The sequence below is a fragment of the Onychostoma macrolepis genome, chromosome 01, assembly GCF_012432095.1.
Source record: "Onychostoma macrolepis isolate SWU-2019 chromosome 01, ASM1243209v1, whole genome shotgun sequence".
Classification (NCBI taxonomy): Eukaryota; Metazoa; Chordata; class Actinopteri; order Cypriniformes; family Cyprinidae; genus Onychostoma; species Onychostoma macrolepis.
The window spans coordinates 22,284,436-22,303,251 of NC_081155.1; the positions used below are offsets into that span (position 1 = coordinate 22,284,436).

Sequence of the window (18,816 nt, forward strand, 5' to 3'; positions counted from 1 at the left end):
TTTTTTCAAGTAACTAGTAAAGTAACGCATTACTTCTAAATTTACAACAAAATTACTTTTTCAAATGAGTAATGCAAGTGTTTTATTCACTGACACCTCTAATGTTCCCATGTTGAGAGAAGAGGCAGAGGTATTTCTTCTAGCCTGAGGCTTATTAATTTCACTTTTGGTGTGAAAGGTCCTTTACAGTTGGCAAAAATATAACTTTTGGGGTTTTTGTTATTAAAAAACAAATAAGTAAGCCTAGCCCAGATGACAAAAAGTAATGCAAAAGTAACATAATGCATTACATTCCATAATAAAGTAACTAAGTAACACAATTAGTTACATTTTCATTGAGTAACGCAATATTGTAATGCATTACTTTTAAAAGTAACTGGTCATAAGTGAATTTAAATTAGGTTTGAAAGAATAACAACTAAAACTCTTTTTTTCCTCACACAAAGCTAGTATATGGCTTCAGAAGACTTGGTTCGCTGTGCATGAGTAAACAAAATTTATGGTCATTTTATGGTGCTTTTTTCACATTTGCAAATTGACAACACATGGTCACTATTCACTTACATTGTTTGGACTAAAACAGTGCCAACATTCTGTGTTCATATAGCGCAAGGATTATATAAATGATAACAGAATTATCATTTTAGGTGAACAATATGCCTTTTATGCAGAACAAGGCATTTTTTCTACCTATATAATACATAAAGCTGGAGTCTTCATCTTATGTTAATGTACTTATTCTTAACCAAGGGGGCCGGGGTCCACTAAGGGGCCTCATAATGACTTAAAATGACTTAAAATAAGTCAAGCTTTAATAAAGGTTTGAATGTCTCAGAAAGCCATGGATATATTCTTATTCAGTAAATCACAAACAACTGAACAATAATTCAAATTCATGGGTTAAAAAGAGTAGGAACCTTGAAGAGCATTCAGCATAAAACAAATGGAATCCTGAAATGTAATTAGTTAAATTTTAATTATAATTATTTTAGTTGCTTATTTTAATATATGGACTCCCATAGTTTGTGTAGCCTTGTCTTCACAGCTGATATGCCAGAGGAAACCTATTAGTGTAGTGTACTGTGTTAGTGTACATAGTTCACATGTACATTTGTCAGAAATACTTACATTCCTTTAGGTATATAGGTAAAATGAGCTGCTGGCTCAATGACAGGAAAAAATTGTGAAAAGAAACAACTCCATATGAACAGAACTACCACTACCAATCTGTACAGCTACATATGTGTGTGCAGCATAAGTCCCCTTGGACCAGAATAAGTCTCTTAACAAGCAGACACAAGGCTTCACGTGCACCACTCACCTGCAGCCAAATCCACAAGGCTAAATCATAGAATTGCCAAGATCATTGTAAAAGGCCACTTTAAAATAGTGTTATTGGTAACACTTTAGAATAGGGAACACTTTTTCAGTATTAACTACGACTTTTCCCTCAATAAATTCCTAATTTGCTGCTTATTAATAGTTAGTAAGGTAGTTGTTAAGTTTAGGTATTGGGTAGGATTAGGGATGTAGAATAAGTGCTTAATTAGTGCTAATAACTGGCTAATATTCTTGTAATATGCATGCTAATAAGCAACTAGTTAAGACACCCTAAAATAAAGTGTTACCATGTTATTAAAAAATTCAAACACTGTTTAATACATCATGTCACTCAGATACAGCAGTAGTAGTAGTAGAAGAATTTAGAACAAAAAAAAATCAACAATTATGCACATTATGGAGTGCATTCCAAGCGCGTCAGAATCCGCAGGGAGCAGGGATTTGTAGAAAAGCTGCTCTTGGCATTTCTCTCTGAGATTGTCGATGGAGGCATGAGCAGATTTCTCTTCAGGCTTGCAAGAGAGCCCTAACAGTTCATGGGCACAGGAATTTAGGGTGTGTGTGTACTGCATTAGCCTGTCTAAGCAGAAAGCAGATGAGGATGCCTGCATTTAGTGTACACATCCAATTTGGTATGTCTGATAGATTAGAGTATGTGCATGCCAGGGTTCAGGGCAGTGGCCAGAGAGGGAGTTTTAAATAGCTCTCTAGACTAGCTGATGGATTTGGAAGGCCATGAAGGAGAGCTGTTAGCATGATTGAATGCTGCACCGAAGGGTTAGAGGTCACGTACAGCTCATTCCATAGATTAATGTCCTTTAGGTAAATTCATTAATTCATCACACGTGGAAATTCCTCTCAAGACGCTCAAGAATTTGATAGGGCTGTCAGATTCTCTAGTTGTCAGTTCATAGATTACTCTTGGTTATGGTAAAGGCAACAAGAACTAGCACATAAGTATCTGTTGTTCATAATGTAATGGATATGGTTGTGACTGAAAAAGAAAAGGAACACATGGCAGCCTACTTTTTACATATCAATGCCTATTTAGTATTTAGCTTAGCAGGGGGCGCTGTTAAGGTGTGGTCATATTAGCAAAACGTCGTAGACAAAAGAAGTCCATTGACTATTATCATTATCACAGCTTGTGCAGAAGTCACTTTCAAAGCAAGAAACTTACTGTTGGTCAACACAGTGAATCCATGTGACCAACTTGTGAAATCTGCATGGGTAAATATTTTGCCATCACGCAAAATTTCAGATTGCAAGGACTCCTACTGGAATGACTGGATTTTGTCCATTCGCTGAACAATGATAAATGTGACCGCACCTTTACTCAGTTCACATGTCAAGAGGTTAGCCAATCATAACAGAAGTCATTTACCTTTAGAAGTCTTAAAGGTACGGTAGCAATACTTTTGCTTTAATTCTGAGGGTCAAAGAGAAATTGGAGATGCTCATGTAAAACTAAATTATGACCATTTTTTGGTGCAATAAACCTTGAGAAATACTTACTTGGTGATTTGACTGGAGACTGGCTATTTGTAGAGAAGTGTCCTGCTGTTCTTCTCACTGGAGCGGGGAGGAAAGCAATTTAATAAGGAGCAAAACAGAAAAATGACAGGAAGAGACATAGTTATTGGATGCAGTTGTTAAGGAATGTTACATTTTTAGACAAATATTATGTGGTAACAGGATCGTGCTAGTGGTTGTTCAGTGTATCCTCACCAGATCCAGGGGATTTGCTGCGGCGGGTGGATCCTGGACTTTTACTACCAGAGTATCTCACAGGGGGAGCAGAGCGAGAAGAATAAGAGGACTTGAGGACCTGACATTCTGGACACAGAGACAATATAAATGAGCAAGGAATGTATATGCTTGCCTTATAATGTCTCATGATGCCTCTTTTGCAAACATTCACAAAGACACAAGAAAAAAATAGGAGAAGGTATTGTCTCCACCCATTCCAAATAATTAATCTCTTTGCCTGGTTGAATTTTTGTACATTACATTTCAAAAGAAAAATGTAAAAATGTTTTTGAAAGAAATCTCTTACACTCACAAAAGCAGCATTTATTTGATAAAAAATACAGTAACCAGTAATATTGTGAAATATTTGTACAAATTAAAATATTTTAAAACCTAGTTTATTCCTGTGATGTCAAAGCTACATTTTCAGCATCATTACTCCAGTCTTCAGTGTCACATGATCCTTCATAAATTATTCTAATATGCTGATTTTCTGCTCAAGAAACATTTCTTATTATCATTAATGTTGAAAACTGTTTTTGAAACAGCAGTACATGTATAAATTGTTATTTATTTATTAATTTTTATTTTTTTAGTAACATTAAAAGTACGGCAGTGTTGCCAGACATACAATAATTATTGTATTTGGATGATAATTATCGTATTTGTATGAAAATATACAGTTCAGTAAATGTCTTTACTGTCACTTTTGATCAAGTTAAGGTGTCCTTGCTAAAATAACAGTATTAATTTCTTTTAAAAATACCACTGACCCCAAACTGCTGAATGTAAATTTATAAATCTAGTCATTTAAGCATGTGCCACCATTATTGACTTTTCTGAAAAGAGAAACACAGACAGGACAGACAGACAGGAACATACATGGATACACATAGCAAAACATGCTTGTATCAGGGCAAATACAGATGCCTCTTAGTAAATGAGTGGTATACTGTATCAGCTGACATACTTGTTCCAAATTCACATGTGCCAAGAGTGTGAAGCTTTCCGCAGAGGCGTAATCAAATTGTCTACTCAAGGCGTATGAGAGTAGACCATCTTTCTAATGAGAGCAGTGGGTGCAGAACTTTAGTAATGAATGACTCATACTGTACATCAGCTACTGGGCCCGATCTGTCCTGTCGATTACACGCCACTTGCTAATGACACAGAGCAGTGATAAATTAGCTGATGAGTACCAGATCGTGGAGTGATGAAGATAAAACAAGCTGAATGCCGTTATTAAAATGCCATTACTGCCCAGCTAATCTGTTTCAAGGAGCTTAATTTAAGCATTTAACAGCCGAATCAGAGAGAGAACGTGTAATGAGTTCTTTAGTTACAGAAGATTTAGATTTGTGGTGGGTTTGCGTTTTAAGGACACTCCACTTCTGCAGTAGAAAAAAGGTTGAGCAGTAAATACTGTCAGACGCAAACTTACCGTTTCTTTATATTTTTGGAAAAGTCCTACTTAACCTAAGTGGGGCAGCGAAGAAGAACTAGGACAAAATGCCAAGCAGATGAACTAAATTCACACAGCTATGAATCAAGTTATCAAGCGTGCGTGTGGTAAATGCTACTAAAACTGGAGGCGTTTCAGCGAAACAAGATGAAAATTATAGGCAAAGTTAAATGATTTTATTTGATATTCACAGCTGCAGATCGTCCTCACTTCCACACTTGCATTATCAAGTTCACTAGTAGACAAACACAAAGTACACACTGAACAATGGCGAGGAACTGCTCATAACAAGGTCACTTCCTCTGACAGTTGTGTTCATTCTGGAAAATGAATTCATTTTTGCAACCTATGAATGAATGACTCCATTATAGAAAAGATGCTATTAAAATACTATCACTTCTTTGTCTGAAGGTGACAACTGTTTGGTGTTTTTTGTGCAGATAAGAAGTTAGTAGCATTGGTAAGTTTATATTAAAGCTGATTTTAACTAGCATTTACTTTTACTATCAATGCTAAAAACGGTTTGCTGCAAATTTTTTATGGAAACTGTAATAGAATTATGTTCAGGATACTTTGATGCATAGAAAGTTAAAAATAACTTTTTCTTTTACTTTTTCTCAAGAAATCTTTTGTAACATTATAAATGTCTTTACTTTCACTTTTGATCGAATTAATGCATCCTTGCTGAACAAAAGTATTAATTTCTTTACAAAAAAAAAAAAAATGGACCCCAAACATTTAGTAGTGTTTGTTAATTATAATGATAACAAACACAAACAAATCTAAATCTCCTGTAAATGTAAAATTCTAAATGGTCTCTATTAGACACTATTAAACAGAAAACACTGAAACAAAAAGCAGCCCTGCAAAATTAATTGAATAAATGATCAAGATTATGATTATGACTATGACTGTTGCATGAATACAATGGCAAATCAGAGGCCTTTAAAATAGCCTACAGGTCTATAAATGACAACCAGCTTTAGTAGATTAGATCAGTGATCATAAAAAGAAGTGTTCTAGTGTTATCACAATCCTTACTTTCTCTCTGTATTTTATATTAAAATAAATAAATAAAAAAGACATTTTCTTTTATTGGAATTTTTTCCTGCTCCTGTTTTTAGGACATACAGTAATCAGCTCACTGGTTGTACTTATACAATTAGATAAATGCTTGTTTTTATTATGAAGACAATTACTTTTATTGGCCAAAGCAGATGCTTGGCTGATACACTGATGTATCACTAATTAATATAACCAATACAATAACTGACTGAAAATGTGATAAGTGCATTTAAAACAGTCATGTATATATCCGTGTATGATGTGATCCTAGATAACAATATATTATTAGAGTTTAGTATGAGAGACATTGGGTTGAAATGAAGTTAGTGTTTAGCTGAGCCTACCGGTTATAAAGGCTGTGGAAGCCTTACCACTGTGATCCAACACAAAATCGTCCTGCGCGTAACGGTGCTTCTCAGGCCCGCACGCGATGAACACGTCATCGTCCCCGAAAAAGTCTTGCAAACATATAATCTGGACAGAGAGAGGAAAGGGTGGAGGAAGAGAAAAAGAGAGAAACACTGTTTGAGAAATGAATGGAAGTAACCATGTGACTGATAAACTGATAAAGCATGTAGTAGTTCACAATACTGCACTGCAGAATATCCAGATCAGGAGTTTGAAATACCAATAGCTCAGACTATTTGCACATTTATTTTTACAAATGGATTTAAACATGATAACATCTAAACGGAACTGGAGGTACTACACTCTTATTGATAGCTAAAACCATGCTTGTAGAATTTTATCAATGATATGTTGTACTTTCAGCAGATTTATGTGGGTGCAGATTTCGTGTTGGCCTAACAATTGCTAAAAACACATTTGAATTTTAAAACTGAGTCAGATCACCTTGAATACAGCAAGAAAATGGAAACCATACCAAAAAGGAGGGATTTAAGTTGTATTTCTACATGGAGAAAAATACCTGGGAACATGGTCTTTTAGATACACACGCACTGAAATATTGTTTTTTTACTGAAACCAAAATTAAAGCTTTCATTTAGCTGAAAACCAAAAATAAAGTTTATTTAAATGGATAGTTCACCCAAAAATGAAAATTCTGTAATTAATTATTAACTACATTAATTTTAAATAATCCATGTGACATCAACCGTATTTTTACGAAGCTACAATACTTTTGTTTGCAAAGAAAACAAAAATAACTACTTTTTTCAACAATTTGTCTCCTCCACCTGACCACGTCACCCTGGCACAATTTTGGAGAGTATCACATACATGATACATACATCGCAAACAATGTATGCAACGTATGAATGCGGATACTTTGTTTGCGCTTTGATCTGAACGTAAACAACATATCTGCGTACATACGTTGCATACGGTGTTTACGTATGTGATATTCTACAAAATGGCACCAGGGTGATGCGGAGGAGACTAATTGTTGAATAAAGTTGTTCTTTTAGTTTTCTTCATGCACAAAAAGTATTCTCGTAGCTTCATAAAATTACAGTTGAACCACTGTGTCATATGTCTGTGTGTAAGTTTCTGTTTTGACCTAGTTTTTGCCTGTGTCTTAAGTTCATTGTTACCACCTGTTACTTCATTAATTATCCCATTAGTTCCTGTGTTCTTAAGTCCTGAGTTCTCCCCAGTTCATTTGCCAGTTATCGTTTGTATTATGTGTTATGCTACACCGTGCTCCTGGAATTCATCTGTTTATTCTGTGGATTATTATTAAGACTATTATTTGGAAAACTCCTGTGTCGTGCGCTCTTCTGGCATAGCACCCGTAACACACTGATGTCACATGGATTATTTGAACGATGACCTTGATCGTGTTAGGATCTTTGCTGTCTATGGGAGGGTCAGAGAGCTCTCGGAATTCATCAAAAATTTCTTAATTTGTGTTCCGAAGATGAACAAAGGTCTTACGGGTTTGGAACGATGTGAGAGTGAGTAATAAATTAGAGAATTTTCATTTTTGGTTGAACTAACCCTTTAATAATCAGTCAATCAATTAATCAATAATTGATTTAATCCATGCTGCTGCTGAAATTGATTTAGATTTCACAGCTCTGTAAAAATTTAATTCTGATTGATCAGTCACCACATTCCGAGGTATGTTCTTTTCCAATAACAACTGGTAAAAACTAATAACACAGGCTCATCCGGGTAACGGAAGTTGGCGCTATTCGCTTGCTGGGAACATTTTGGTTGCGTTTGGTTGGCTAGTAAGATAATAAAACTCAAATCAATATTCCCTGTCCAAAATTTTTATTATGTAATCCTGGTATGGCAGACTTGGTCTCTCTTGTTTCCTACAAAAGCAGCTGCTGCAATTTTGTAACGATTGTTTTGCACACTGTAATGGATTGTAAGATAACTAAAAAAACGGTTAGATTTTAATACAGTTTCATCTTAAATCAATATCTTTTATTGCCATAATTATTCATGTGGTGAAATGCTGTGTAATAAGTAAGCAACTGCTTTCTTCACGGATGCTTTTGTTTCTCAGTATTTTGTGTCTAATTATTTATTCTGCGATAACAAGTGACTGGATTTACATTATACCTTATTTAAAGAGCATCAAAGCAACATTTATTGTTTAAATGTTTTATTGTAAAAACACTGAGGCTTTGGACATGTCTCTTGACACTTGACAAGTTTGATTCGTTTAAAGCAAACTCTGGTACAATTGCTATGTTAGTGCAATTCATTTGAGCAGTGCCATTGTTGGACACCAAACATGCAGACAGAGAACCACCTTTTCAGTTCACTTTCGAACAAACTCTTGTGCAGTTTGAGCCAAATAAAAATGGAACACAAACCAAAGACAACTAAACAAACCAAATATAGGACATGATGTCCCAAAGATGCAATCTTAAAAAGGACAAAATGCCCAAGCAGACCTGGTTCTTCTTCATAGGAGCTGCCCATTACAGTACGATACACTGACAAAATGCACCATCTGACAAGCGCTTCTTAAACATCACTGTTTCAGTCTACGATTTCGGCCCTCCAAACTATTTCATCTGAAACCAAAAAATTTATTTTTGGCCAAATATTTTGGGCCAGTTCATCAACTCTGTATTCAGGCTGAGTAATATACAGTGCGTCACTAGCAATACAGAAAAGAAACATTTTGAGAGCACATGCAAACACACCCACATACACTCGCAACCGCAGTGGCAGTGGGCAAAAAATGATGTCCGGATTTCAGCCCACTCCTCCACTCATGGAGGTGGGCAGCAAGAAACAGATGGTCCCAATGTGGAGCTCCATCAAACATACACACACACACACACACACACACACACACACACACGCACACACACACACACACACACACACACACAGACACACACACTTCTACATGGAACTGAGTGAAAGATCAGACAGATGGAGAGGAACACAGCCCCCTCTTCCCCTTCATGAGCCTGACACTGTACAGAAAAAGACACAAAAGGCCAAGAGAGAATTGCTCCAAGATCACTCTTGTACTTTATTAACATGATTCTAATGATAATGAGCTATTCAACAGCATCTAAAGGCAATGAGGTCTTTAAATATCCTCACTGCACACATAAAAAGACATCACAATACAACAACTCAAGCATTTCAGCCTTTTGAGCTACTGTTTAGCTTCCTTAGCAAATTCAGCATTATTAGTATGATTTGAATGATTAGCAACATTATTAGCAAGTCATAATACTCTTACTAATCATTTTAAAATCCCATTTTTAACACAATTTTAAAGCAACCTCTTAAATCAGTTCTCTCTGAATCACATACAATCCAGAACTGGAAGGAATCCACATGGCCAGTCAGTGGGATGGGTCTTAAGCAGTATTCCCATCAATCAGCAGATCAGAGGAGCATATGGGCCCAGTTGTTGGCCTGAGCAGAGTAACAGACTAAAGCCACACTGGGAGACTATTAAACATGCCTGAAACGTTTTAGCTGACATCTTGGATCTGTAAAATGAAATAGTCTGGAATGGAGCCAAAAGTGTTTTGGTGAACTGACTGATGGTAGCACAAGATACATATTTTTGTTCAACGATGTTCAAGAGCACATAAACTGTCAGGAAAGAGAACGCAAAAACAGGACCTTTAGGAGTACAACAGCTTGCCACTAAAGCACCAGTTGTCAACTGGGAGTCTCAGCTCACTTCCAAGATGGCTTAAAATGGTTTAAAATAAGACACTGCAGCTAAAATTCAATATGTAAGCTCACATTACATTTTTAATTTAATCAGTTCCCTCAACATTAAATTGTTCTCACTGTCCTGTAACGTCTTTAGAAGGACCATAAATATCTTAGGGGCTTTTCAGCAAGTTACACCTCCTATTCACTTTAACATTATGCAAAAACTAGTTAGTACCAATTTTGTAAAATTTCAAAACATGACATGGACAGCGTGAAAAATACTGCAACGTGTAGATATAAACAATTATAACTATGTTATTGCTGGTTACCAGTATACTTGGGACATTTCCGAGCTCTCACCCTCAGTACTCGCCCTCACGTCATTCCAAACCTGTGAAACCTGTATATTGTCAGAGAGTCACTGTCTCCGTCATCACCAGGAATCACGAGATCGCAATCACCTGCGTTCTAATCACCAGCACCTGCGCACCCTCATCAGCACTCCCATAAATCACTCACACTCTCTGGCATTCATCGTCCGGTCCACGGTTCACACCCTGAACACTGACCAGGCTCCTCTTTTCCCTAACTCGCTTGTGCTTACTCCTCAGATCTCCCCTGTGTTACTCCACCGTTACTCCAGCGAATTCCTACGACTCCTTCCATTGCTCCCCGGATACTCACTCCCAAGGACATTATTCTTTACCCCATCCCTAGACCCTCATCGACTACCTTACTTCTTCTGTTTATTCATTCATTTAAATAAAGTCACATTGCACCTCTCACCCTTGGTTATCGGCTCAGTTTGTGACAGAAGACCGGACCAACACCGACACCAGCATGGATCCCCAACCTTCGTCACCCTCAGAGATCCTGGAGGAGCTAGTGAACACTCTGCGGGCCTCCTTGCTTCCACCTCCAGCTCCTCCATCTGCCTTGGCCAGTCCCATGGCGCTGCCTGCTACCTACGCGGGTGATTCAGGTGAGTGTGGCGGCTTCTTACTCCAACTGTCCCTTTATCTGGAGATGCAGCCGCAGAAGTTCCCCACCGAGCGCTCCAAGGTAGCTTTTTTAATTTCTCTCCTGTCAGGGAGAGCGTTAAATTGGGCTAAAGCAATATGGGACGCCAATACTGCCATAATTAATTCCTATGAAGCTTTTACCCGTCATTTTAAGGAAGTGTTTGGATCAGCTACCGGAGCGCTCGCGGTGTCAGACCAACTCCTCAACCTCCATCAAAACACTTCTTCCACCCAGGAGTACACTCTGCAGTTCCGCACTCTGGCGACGCTCATCAGCACCTATCGACAAGGTTTGGAGCCCTCTATTTGCAGACAAATGGTGATTTACGACGATTCCTTGGATTGGAAGGATTCATGCAACGTGCTAATAGAATCTCCCAGCGTCTCACCGCCTGCGACATGTCCGAAGCCGCTCACCAGCCCATCTCACCCGCCGCCACCCCTCCAGTACCAGAGCCCATGCTCGTTGACACGGCTCGTCTCTCTAACCATGAACGTGGAAGACGTTTAACATCTGGCTTGTGTCTGTACTGTGCCTCAGCGGAACACTTCATCAAGGCCTGTCCCATTAGACCCCCACGTCCTGCGGTGAGTACACTTCAAACCAATCCCCTGATCTCCAAACTGTCAGTTATCTCAGTACAACTACTCACCCCGCTGCAATCCGTTTCAGCTACAGCCTTGGTCGACTCGGGCTCCTCGGGGAACTTTATCTCCCAGGACTTCGCCAATCGTCTCCGCCTGTCCCTCCAACAACGATCCCAGGAGCTCCGAGTCGAGACGATCAATGGAAAGCCGCTAGGACGTGGGCGGGTCCAGTATGAGGTTCCAGCAATGCCACTCAAGGTGGGAGTCCTGCATGAGGAGGAAATAAAATTTCTGGTACTGGAGAGCTCCACCGTGGATATCATCCTGGGACGCCCCTGGCTCATCCTCCACTCTCTGGTAATCAGATGGGAGACCAGTGAGATAATCCGTTGGAGTGAAGGATGCCAACAACAGTGTCTCAAGAGAATTCCACGACCAACTTCTAAGTTCTCAGAACTCCAAGTGGCTTCCACACGGATTGAGAGTCCTGACTCCGAGGAAGTTCATGAAGTCCCATCTGATTACAGGGCGTTCCAGGATGTCTTTTGTAAGCAGGCAGCCACACAATTACCACCTCATCGGCCATGGGACTGTGCTATAGATCTGCTGCCTGGGTACAAACTCCCCAAGGGTCGAGTATACCCTCTGTCCATCCCGGAGCGCGGGGCTATGGAGGAATACATCGAGGAGGCTCTCAAACAGGGATATATCCGGCCATCCAGTTCTCCAGCGGCTTCAAGTTTTTTCTTCGTGGGTAAGAAGGACGGGGGCTTGCGGCCTTGTATTGACTATAGAGCCCTCAACTCTCAAACCGTCAAACTCCCCTATCCACTTCCTCTGGTCCCGGCCGCCCTCGAGGAACTCCGTGGGGCCCGCATCTTTACGAAGCTGGACCTGCGCAGCGCATATAACCTCGTTCGGATCAGGAAAGGGGACGAGTGGAAGACCGCCTTCATTACTCCGTCTGGCCACTATGAGTATCGGGTCATGCCCTATGGCCTTGCCAACGCCCCTTCAGTATTTCAGGGGTTCATGAACGAGGTGTTCCGGGAGTTCCTCCATCGTTTCGTCATGGTGTACATTGATGACATCTTGATATACTCCCGGAACCTGGCCGACCATCGCCACCACGTTGCGCAGGTCCTCGAGAGGCTTCGATACCATCAGCTCTACCTCAAACTGGAAAAGTGCGAGTTCCATCGCCCCACGGTACAGTTCCTCGGATACATCATTGGCAAAGAAGGAATACAGATGGACCAGGGGAAGGTATCTGCTGTCTCCACCTGGCCCATTCCCCAAACGATCAAGGAACTCCAGAGGTTTCTAGGATTTGCTAATTTCTATCGCCGCTTTATTAAAGATTTCAGCATGCTCACAGCTCCACTTACCACTTTGCTCCGAGGAAAACCCAAGTCCCTGTCCTTCAATCCTAGCGCCCACGAAGCCTTCGACGCCTTGAAGAAGGCATTCAGTACGGCCCCTATCCTCCGCCATCCCAACCCCGATCAGCCTTTCGTTGTGGAAGTGGACGCCTCTGACACCGGCGTCGGGGCCGTATTGTCACAACATTATGGTGAGCCTCCCAGCCTCCAGCCCTGCGCTTATTATTCGAGAAAACTGACCCCCGCGGAGCAGAATTATGACTTCGGCAACAGAGAACTCCTAGCCATTAAACTGGCCCTTGAGGAGTGGCGGCACTGGCTGGAGGGAGCCCAACATCCATTCACAGTCATCACCGATCACAAGAACCTCCAGTACCTCCGTGAAGCCCGAAGACTCAACTCCCGTCAAGCCCGGTGGGCCTTATTCTTCACTCGATTTCACTTCACCATCACCTACCGTCCCGGAAACCGAAATGGCAAGGCTGATGCCCTCTCACGTATCTATTCACCAGACTCCCCCACCGATCCAGAACCGATTCTCCCTCCAGCCCTCATAGTAAATCCCATCGTCTGGAACCTTGACGACGACATCCGAGCCGCCACCCTCACCGAACCTGCTCCACCGGGAGGCCCAGAAGGGAAGACTTACGTCCCTACGGATCTTCGGATACCCCTTCTGGGCTCAGTTCACTCCTTGCCGGGCTCTGGACACCCAGGCAGACAGCGGACCCTCTCGCTCCTCCAAGCTCGGTACTGGTGGCCCAGTATGTCCCGTGATGTCACCCGCACGTCCAGAGTTGCTCAGTCTGCGCCATGTCTTCCACTCCTCGTCAGCTACCGTGGGCAAGCTCACTCCTCTCCCTATTCCTCGCCGACCGTGGTCCCACATCGGAATCGACTTTGTGACGGATTTACCAGACTCAGACGGGAACACATGTGTACTAGTAGTCGTGGATCGGTTCTCCAAGGGTTGCAAACTGATTCCCCTTTCAGGCTTGCCCACCGCGATGGAAACCGCAGAACACCTCTTTCACAACGTCTTCCGCCATTATGGAATCCCGAGGACATCGTTTCCGACCGTGGACCTCAGTTCATTTCCCATGTCTGGAAGGCCTTCTTCCGCCTACTAGGAGTCACAGTGAGTTTGTCCTCGGGTTACCATCCCCAGACAAATGGCCAGACTGAGCGGAAGATTCAAGAACTTGACGGTACCTCCGGGCATACTGTTACGAAGATCAACACAGCTGGAGCCGTTTCCTCCGTGGGCCGAGTATGCACAGAATTCCCTCAGGCAAGACACCACCGCCTAACTCCCTTCCAGTGCATACTGGTTACCAACCACCGCTCTTCCCGTGGACGGGAGAGCCGTCTGAGGTTCCAGCTGTGGACCACTGGTTCCGGGTGAGCGAGAGAGTGTGGGACTCAGCGCACGTCCATCTGCAACGGGCAGTGCGGAGACATAAGGCCTTCGCAGATGCCCGCCGTAAGTCTACTCCCACCTATCATCCTGGAGATAGAGTGTGGCTCTCCACCCGGGATCTGCGACTCCGCCTGCCCTGTAAAAAACTGAGTCCCTGCTATATAGGTCCGTTCAAGATCCTGAGGCAGATCAATGAGGTTGCATATCAGCTCCAGCTCCCTCCCAGGTACCGAATTCACCCCACATTCCACGTGTCCCTGTTAAAACCCTGTTCTTCTCTCACCCCAGATTCACAAGAACCGGACGAGCCTCCTCCTCCTGACATCCTGGACCAACCTTCCATCTACCAGGTCCACGAAATCCTGGATTCACGGCGGCGGGGAGGCCGACTGGAGTACTTAGTCGACTGGGAGGGCTATGGACCTGAAGAAAGATCCTGGGTGGCCCGGGATGACATCCTTGACCCCCTATTGCTCCAGGAATTCCATCGCAACCATCCTAACCGTCCTGCACCCAGAGGTCGAGGTCGCCCCCGTCGCCGTGTAAGGGCGTCAGGAGCCGCCCCTGGAGGGGGGGGGTAGTGTCAGAGAGTCACTGTCTCCGTCATCACCAGGAATCACGAGATCGCAATCACCTGCGTTCTAATCACCAGCACCTGCGCACCCTCATCAGCACTCCCATAAAGCACTCACACTCTCTGGCATTCATCGTCCGGTCCACGGTTCACACCCTGAACACTGACCAGGCTCCTCTTTTCCCTAACTCTCTTGTGCTTACTCCTCAGATCTCCCCTGTGTTACTCCACCGTTACTCCAGCGAATTCCTACGACTCCTTCCATTGCTCCCCGGATACTCACTCCCAAGGACATTATTCTTTACCCCATCCCTAGACCCTCATCGACTCCCTTACTTCTTCTGTTTATTCATTCATTTAAATAAAGTCACATTGCACCTCTCACCCTTGGTTATCGGCTCAGTTTGTGACATATATGTCATACAGGTTTGATATGACATGAGGGTGAGTACATGATGATGCAATTTTCATTTTTTCAATTTTCCCTTTTAACAACAATAGCATTTGTATAAAGTTACTGATGTTGATCTTTCATCAGGCAAATATTTTTCTTTATTTAAAATTCATTAGAACTAAAAATATTTAAAGAGAAGAAAGTCTTATGCTTAATTCATGGGATCTAAACAAAAATATTTTGTTAAATGATCCTTTGTACAGTAGTTGCCCTTGTTCTGCATAGAATTCAGAGTTGAACTGCACAATTAGTAAGATCACGGTAGTCACAGGTAAAACTATGATCCTCATTGCCATGGTTAGCCATGAATTTATCTCCTCAAAGAAGTTTACATGGTCATGGCTGTTTTCAGCTATAGCTTCACCACAGAGCCTTAATGTACTCATATCATACTAGTTACACAGAATTTTGTCTCGAATATTGAATTGGTCAGGGGCCTTGTGCAAATTTGTGTGCGGATGAGACTGATCCAGATCTGCTTTTGCACTATGGCTGGCAGATGAACAGTTTAATTGGTTAGCTCTGTGTAGCAACAGCACCTAATATAGGGGGAAGGGGAGGTCTCCCTCGCTTCAACGATTGGCCCACTGGGAACGTCCCAATGCTCCTGATGGCAAGTAAATGCCTGGTGTTCACGAATACTAAAATAAACAAAAAGAGGCATGATGCATATACAAAATCTGTCACCATATGTTGCCAACTTTCTCAATATTTTGGAAAGTTCTGAGTATTCTAAGCAGCTGCTAGGAAGGTTGCCAGGCTGTTATGATATTTGTTAGCTCTATAAAGTGACTGTATTGTTAAAATCAACATTACAAATTTCTAAACGAGTCTCTTACTTATTTTATTTTAAGTTTCTTACAAGGTGATCATTAAGACCTGTATTATTAAGCTCCTCTAAGCCTTAAAGTACAGGCCTGTGCTTAGAGAGACCCGACAGGATGCTGAGACTAATAACAGCCCTGCTTTATTTGGCTGACAATAATGAAGGGTATAAGAGCAGCATTGCTCTACATTGTGTCAAGCCCGAAAGAAAGAAAGGATTAAGAAATAGAAAGCATATAAATGGGATGAGGGGATGAGTTTTATGCTCAAAACAGAGACACACTATGGTACTGCTATTTGGGCTCTTATTTGACCAGAGAAACAGAACAGCACCTATAGCTCCAGCACCGATCATTGCTAATGTGCTGTTAGTTTTGCAGGTTATTTCAAGCTATATCGATTACTCAGAGGCTTTGAATGAGCTGGACCCTTCCAGGCTTAGAGGAGTTTGTCAACCATTAGCTACTAAAGCAGAGGAGAGGCAGTTAAGGAAAAAGGTTTTCCTCACAACAGCCATTAATATAGGATGCCATTAAATGCAGTGTTGACAAATGAGCCTTTCACAGAGAAAATTCAGTTACGATTGTGTGTTCAGAAGCTGATACGTTTAAAGTCATATATAATGAGGTGCTTCCGCTGCCAAGTCCAGTGGGTTTGAAATGAATAAAAATAAATAAAGTAACAAGTACAAAAATCATTCATCATCAGTTTTATAAGTCTTTAATATTGTACAAATACTATGGCAGGAAGAGGCACAGAACAATTGTTATACTCATTACCATTCAAAATGTTGTGCTCAGCACAGTATCTCTAAAAGACTTTTATTCATCAAATGACTGAAAGTGACAATTTCAAATAAATGCTATTCTTATGAATTAAAAGCTTAAAAAGACACATCCTGGTTTTCAACAGTTTTCAACATTAATAATAATAAGAAATGTTTCTTGAGCACTAAGTCGGCATATTAGAATGATTTGTGAAGGATCATGTGACACTGAAGTCTGCAGTAATGTCTGCTGAAAATCCAGCTTTGTATCACAGAAATAAATTACATGTTAAAATATTTAAATAGAAAACCGTTATTTTAAAAGGTAAGAATATTTCACAATATTCCTGTTTTTACTGTATTTTTGTTCAAATAAATGCAGACTTGGTGAGCGTAATAATAATTAAAAAAAAAAAAACATTTAAAAATCTTACAGGCCCCAAATCTTTGAAGAGTACTGAATAATCAAATATTGAATAATATTAATAAAACAAGTTCATTTAGATGTTACCACATAAAGGACATTTTTTAGGTTACCCAACAAAACATTTTTACAGTGGAGCTAAAGCAACACCCACAGCTTCAACCACTCATGAAAGAAAAATAAAGGCAGTCTCAGAAGTCGGTCATCAAAAGTCTAATTGATGAGGACGAGGCGGAGAACAGGACATCAGCTTTCATTTATCACTGCGAAGAGACGAGCTGTCAAACCACAGTAACATCAGCACCAGGCTCCCCACGCTAAATCTGCTGTGTGGGACTGAGTCAATCAAAGAACTTCTCTGCCCTACAATATTTAATATTTGAATTTGAATTAAAATATAAAATGTTATAATATTAATATTAATATTATTATTTAAATAGTGTACCTGAATAATATTAGCAGAAATAATGGTGCAAAATTTGTGCTTGAACAAAGTAACAATTTCACAGCATTCATTATAAGATTAGAAACATTAACAAACAACAGTTTTTCCTGACTTATTATTTTAAATTATTTATTGATTTAGATTTAGATTTAGATTTAACTGGCCCAGTTTCTTAAAACTGAGATTATCTTTGGTGCTTTGCATTATTTATTTTCTAAAAATGTATGAGTGACAGGAATTGGCGAATTTTTAAGAATGTGTAGAAACAAAAAAATGATCATTAACATCGGACAGAAATGTATTTGCACCAATTTACAAAATGCCAAAAAAAGAAAGAAAAAAAGAGAAATGGACAGCATGCTAAATAAAATTCATGACCCATTCTGAAAACAACAAAAACAGCCTATACCGGTGTAGATTTAAACATGAAAAAACATTTTATTACTGGTTGCCAGTATACTTTTAATAGTATACTTACCAGTATATGCTGGTCTACATGCAATAACCAACTTGTGTCAATAACAATTTATCAGCATTCAAGAAGAACATTAATAAATTATACTCTGTTTCTGAAACAAAGGGATGCACCATCAGTATTATTATTTCCTAACAGCCTTTCTTTTCTTTTTTTTGAGGTTCAACCAGATCAAGTTTCTTAAAATCAGCATTATATTTGGTGCTTTGGATTATTTATTCTCCAAAAACATGAGTGACAGGAATTGGTAAAAAACCAAAAATGAAAAATGACAACAAACAGGAAACTGATACAGGTGAACAATGGGGCACATGGAAATCCTTTTCTGCGCCCATCAGACTCACTTGATAAAGACTCCAGACTGGGCAGACAAAAACAAAAGAGGGCATTGAGATCACACAGTGACCCCGGCTGGCTCCACTGACACGTTTCTGGTCATGTGCCAGCCCTGTGTCTCCTAGCGATGCCTGCTGGGTCTGGCGGGTCTGTCAGACAAGCCATAGACATGAGACACTTTCTATGTTGCCTGCTACTTACATGAAGCATCCACACAGACTGTTTGTTATATTAATGCTACATATGCAGATGGTGGTTTATGTTAATTAGAAGACAGAGAATGATTGTTATCCAGATTCATGCTACTTTATGTTTGACCTCAATTAGTCTTTTAATCCTGATCTGCCCTTAAAACAAGTGAAGCAAATAATGTGT

At 40.6% G+C, this 18,816-nt stretch overlaps 1 protein-coding gene across 7 annotated transcripts in view; it reads right to left on the reverse strand.

The window, feature by feature from the left end:
• The window catches only part of dclk2a (doublecortin-like kinase 2a), a 54,005-nt gene that overhangs the window by 21,694 nt on the left and 13,495 nt on the right, over positions 1-18,816 (reverse strand). For 5 of the 7 annotated variants that reach the window (XR_009271640.1, XM_058778220.1, XM_058778211.1 and 2 more), the window contains exons 3-5: positions 5,962-6,091; positions 3,070-3,177; positions 2,857-2,913 (exon numbers count right to left, since the gene is read on the reverse strand). Coding sequence is in view for 6 of the 7 variants with exons in the window: in XM_058778220.1 (XP_058634203.1) it covers positions 2,857-2,913; positions 3,070-3,177; positions 5,962-6,091 (295 nt within the window). In the remaining variant the exon portion in view is untranslated. The remainder of the gene's footprint in view (positions 1-2,856; positions 2,914-3,069; positions 3,178-5,961; positions 6,092-18,816) is intronic. The other 2 variants (XM_058778228.1, XM_058778201.1) reach the window with 1 other exon arrangement.